Here is a 4,980-nt window from a genome sequence, read left to right as displayed (position 1 = left end):
GCTACAACCACCGGCATTACCACCAAAGCCACTGCCAACTGCAGACACAGCAATTAGCATTATGATCATCATTAAAAAACACAACCGCCAACAACATTATCATCCAACATCAACATTATCGTCAATAATCTCTCCATCGACGCCATCAATACCAGCCACATTATCACCGCCAGCATTGTGACAACCAACACTATCACTTCAACCACTATCATCTGTACCACCACCACCGCCGCCGTCGCCACCCCCCACCACCACCACCGCTACCACTTCTAAGACAAAACACCAACAGAAACAACAGCTAAATCTGCATTGCTGCCTTAATGCAAGAGGAATACATTTGCTTGCATAATCCAAGATATACTGTGGCAGAAACACAGCCAGAGGTACCTCTACCATCAACACTATCACATCGCTATACCACCGCCGCCACCGCCACCGCCACCACTATGCAACCACTACACTATTTGCAACTGCCACCACCACCACCACCACTCCTATCACTCCCCCCCTACTCTATTGCATTGCTTTCTTTAATCATCTTTCCACTCATTATCTTTCTCTCTTCCTCGACTTCATAATCTCTCCTCCTCCTCCTCCTCCTTCCACTGCACCTCTCTCGCATCACTCATACTCCTCCCATCACTCTAACGAAACACCTCCTTCGCTTTCATTGTGTTGTTCCCTGTCTTCAATTGCCCTTCCTCTCCCTATTACTCCCTCCCACTCTCTCCCTCTCTCATATTCTTTCTCTTTCACATTTATCTCCTCCGTTTAATTGCTTTATCCTTCTCCTCCTCCTTTTCTCCCCTCACCCCTCTCATCCTTTCTCCAGTCACACCCATACCCACACGTTCCCGCCCTTTCTCCTCCCCTTCCTCCTCTTCCATCCAATCCCCTCCTCCTCCACCACCACCACCACCACCACCACCACCACCTCCTACCTACTACACACCTCACAGCTCTTTTGTCACAGTTCTGTGTTGACACCACCACCGCCACCACCACCACCACCACCACCACAACCACCACCACCACCACCAAAGCCTCCACCTCTCCCTCCTCTTCCATCACCATCACAGCCTCTCCCCGTCGCCACCGCCATCCTCGGCTTCATATTCTATAACTATTAGCTATATAAGCACCACCACCACCACCACCACCACCACCACCACCACCACCTCAACGACGATTACGACCCCCTCCATCCAGCACCACCTCTAATACTACCACCACCGCCATCTGCTAGAACTACTACCACTACTGTCAAAAATACAACCACCGGAACCGCTAAGTGGTTTCCCGATCTGCTAGAAACTGCAGCAGAATCTTCCTATAATTTTTCAAAAAGTAAGGACACATAAAGCGAGTTAATCCTAGGTAGACAATCACAGAACCAAACAAAACGGGATGGTCTCGGTTGGAATGTGCTCTGATCATATTTGTAGTTCATCAAACTTGACCAGGTTTTAACCTCACCACCACCACCACGACCACCACCACCGAGTATTACAGTTACGCTCATCGGTTCTGAAACCACGAAAGCTACCACCACCGCCACCACTACAACCACCACCTCTACTGCCGCCAATACCACCACTACTAATATATATATAAACAGTTTACTCCGCCTTTATCACCACCACCACCACCAGCACTACCACCATCACCACCACCATCACCACCACCACCTTCTCCACTAGCATCAGCTCCACCGCCACCACCTCCACCTCTGCACGTCTTTGCTGTCATCGCTTCCGGCATCGTAATCATTAAACCTCGACTGTTTCTCTCCCCCCACCCCCAACCACCACAACCACTGCCGCCGCCGCCACTACAATACCAATACACCACCACCGCCACCACCACCGCCACCATCCATCCATACAAACATCATCATCTCCACTCACCGCCGTTCTTTGCATTACAACCAAAAACATCAGCAACAGCAGCAGCAGCAGCTTTGCCACCACCACCGCAACCACCACCGCAACCACCACCGCAACCACCACCGCAACCGCCACCACCGCCACCGCCGCCATCATTTCTACGGTGACAATTACTACAACCCCCCACCCCTACCCTCATCGCATCTCCCCTCCCCCCACCTAACCTCCACCACTTCCAGTGTAAACTCTCTCTCTCTCTCTCTCTCTCTCTCTCGCATTGTAATCCGTTGTCACCACCGCAACTTCCTCCAACTGCTACCAAAACAACAACAACAACTACAACTACAACATCAGTGACATCAACAACAGCAAGAACAACACAGATCAATATTACACCACCGAACCTTCCCCCTCCACACACACACACACCTCGCCGCCGCCGTCGCTTTGAACCTTACACAACCGAATCTCTCTCTGTTTCCGTCTCATCATCATCCTCATCATCCTCACCATCCTCACCATCCTCATCACTCCCTCCCATCTTTGCCAGTCGCTGCTGAACAACATATAATAAACACACCAGTCAGCGCTGCACTCATACATACACGCACACACACAGACACATACGCACATAGACACACACACACATATATATATACATATATACCTATATACACACACCAACACACACACACACACACACACTCAGGCATCTTATTTAGGAAAAGTCTTGTGTGCTGAAGCCACACTTTAAAAACTTGCATTTCGTCAACGAGTTTTATTATGAAGCGCCTTTTTCAAGTGTGGAAGGGTTAAGCGACAATGTGCACGGGGGGTCAAGTTGAGATTAAGGGCAGCAACTCAGGATGCTGGGCCGGGAGAACTACTTTGGAAAAGAAACTTTTTCTGGTTTTAGGATTGTCATTGGTTTTAAGCGTCGCCTTCGCTCTCACCACCGTTGTATTCGTCTTACGAAAAGGTAAGTTCTTCATTTATTTACCTTTATTTTTCAATCCTTTTGTTTTCTGGTCTTTGCTTCTCCGATTTTCTTTCTCTGAGTTCAATTTCTGCCTAGGGTTACCTATGCCTTTCATCGCTCAGGGGCTTTCCATAAAAGAAAGTACCGGTCAAGTATGGAGTCGATGTATTCGACCGAACTCCCACCCTATCACTCGCACCCCATCTCTCTACAATTACTGGCATTCGACCAACATTTAAAACTACTACTACTACTACTACTACTACTACTACTACTACTACTACTACTACTGCTACTACCACTACTATCGTTTGTGTGTGTGTGTGTGTGTGCACATATCGATGTCTTTGATGGATATATATCTAAGCATTATACGAGTGACTGCTAGAGCGATAGAGCGATATAACACATACATATGCATATATATATATGTATGTTATATACATACATCACGTATATATATATTATATACATACATTATGTATATATATATGTATATGCATATATATATGTGCATGTATGTATGTATTATCGTTCCACACATTTAACAGTTCCACAAGCAGACACCTGAACACAAAAATGCCGCAAACACACACACACACACACAGGTGCGCTCGCATGTTCCCTGTTTGCTAGGATTTCGCAAGCAGCCTCATACTTTTGCAAATGCCGACACATAAAGTATGCGTAGGTACAGGTTCGGTTATCCATGTGAATACATACAAACATACATACATACATACATACGTATATACATACATACAAACCGACATACATATGTATATACATACATATATACAATCACAAATACATACGTATGTGTATATATATATATGTATGTATATATATATATATATATATATATATATATCTGTAGGTAGGTGTGCATATAAACGTGCATACACATTCCAAAGGTTTTCCATCCGCTTACCGTGACTCCAAACAGATCGCTAACTTTTGTTGTAGCAGACAGCTGTTCTCAGCTGTAACCTACGATAACGTTTGCGTGTTTTGATGTCTGCGCTCAGGGCCGCATCAGGCTATTATACTTCATTCTCTACCTGTATATCTATCTACCTATCTATCTACCTATCTATCTATCTATCTATCTATCTATCTATCTATCTATCTATCTATCTATCTATCTATCTATCTATCTATCTATCTATCTATCTATCTATCTATCTTTCTGTCTATCTATCTATCTTCTGTCTATCTATCTATCTATCTACCTATCTATCTACCTATCTATCTATCTATCTACCTATCTATCTATCTATCTATCTATCTATCTATCTATCTATCTATCTATCTATCTATCTTTCTGTCTATCTATCTATCTATCTATCTACCTATCTATCTACCTATCTATCTATCTATCTACCTATCTATCTATCTATCTATCTATCTATCTATCTATCTATCTATCTATCTATCTTTCTGTATATCTATCTATCTATCTACCTAACTATCTATCTATCTATCTACCTACCTACCTACCTATCTATGTGTCTATAATCTATAGTCCTATGTATATTTCCCCTATATTTATATAACCCTGCGTATACACACACATACACACACACACACACACACGCACACATATATATATCTGTGCAATGCTATTCATGTTTACGGAGTACTATGGTTTTCTATGGCTGTATGTTTGTGCGACTCCAGCGTCGTGTCTATTGCCGTATACACGTTCATGTTTATGTGTCAGTATGTCTATACCTCTGCACTATATGTGACTGGCTGACTTTGCTCTCACGCTAATTTCCCATCACCTGTGCGTTTATGTGTGGGCTTTAATTATATCATATAATATAGGATGCTTATAGGTGTGTGTTGATTACATAGTCTATCTATCTATCCATTCATCCATCTATCTATCTATCTATCTATCTATCTATCTATCTATCTATCTATCTATCTATCTATCTATCTATCTATCTATCTATCTATCTATCTATCTATCTATCTATCTATCTACCTACCTACCTACCTACCTACCTACCTACCTATCTACCTAAGCGTGTATGATTCCTCCTCTTTCTGTCTCTCAATCTGAACATTTCCCGCCTTTTTTCATCTTTCTCTCTCTCTCACTTCCAC

General features: G+C 43.5%; 1 protein-coding gene across 1 annotated transcript in view; it reads left to right on the top strand.

Annotated features, from left to right (window-relative positions):
* The first annotated feature begins 2,280 nt into the window (after positions 1-2,280).
* Positions 2,281-4,980, top strand: part of LOC115217982 (neprilysin-1) — a 391,622-nt gene continuing 388,922 nt past the window's right edge. Inside the window, exon 1 of the mRNA XM_029787719.2 lies at positions 2,281-2,865. Within this exon, the coding sequence (XP_029643579.1) occupies positions 2,709-2,865 (157 nt within the window). The 5' untranslated portion in view covers positions 2,281-2,708. The remainder of the gene's footprint in view (positions 2,866-4,980) is intronic.

This window comes from Octopus sinensis, linkage group LG12 (assembly GCF_006345805.1).
Source record: "Octopus sinensis linkage group LG12, ASM634580v1, whole genome shotgun sequence".
Classification (NCBI taxonomy): Eukaryota; Metazoa; Mollusca; class Cephalopoda; order Octopoda; family Octopodidae; genus Octopus; species Octopus sinensis.
The sequence above is the reverse complement of the archived record's forward strand: the minus strand, read 5'-3'. Positions and strand labels throughout refer to the sequence as shown.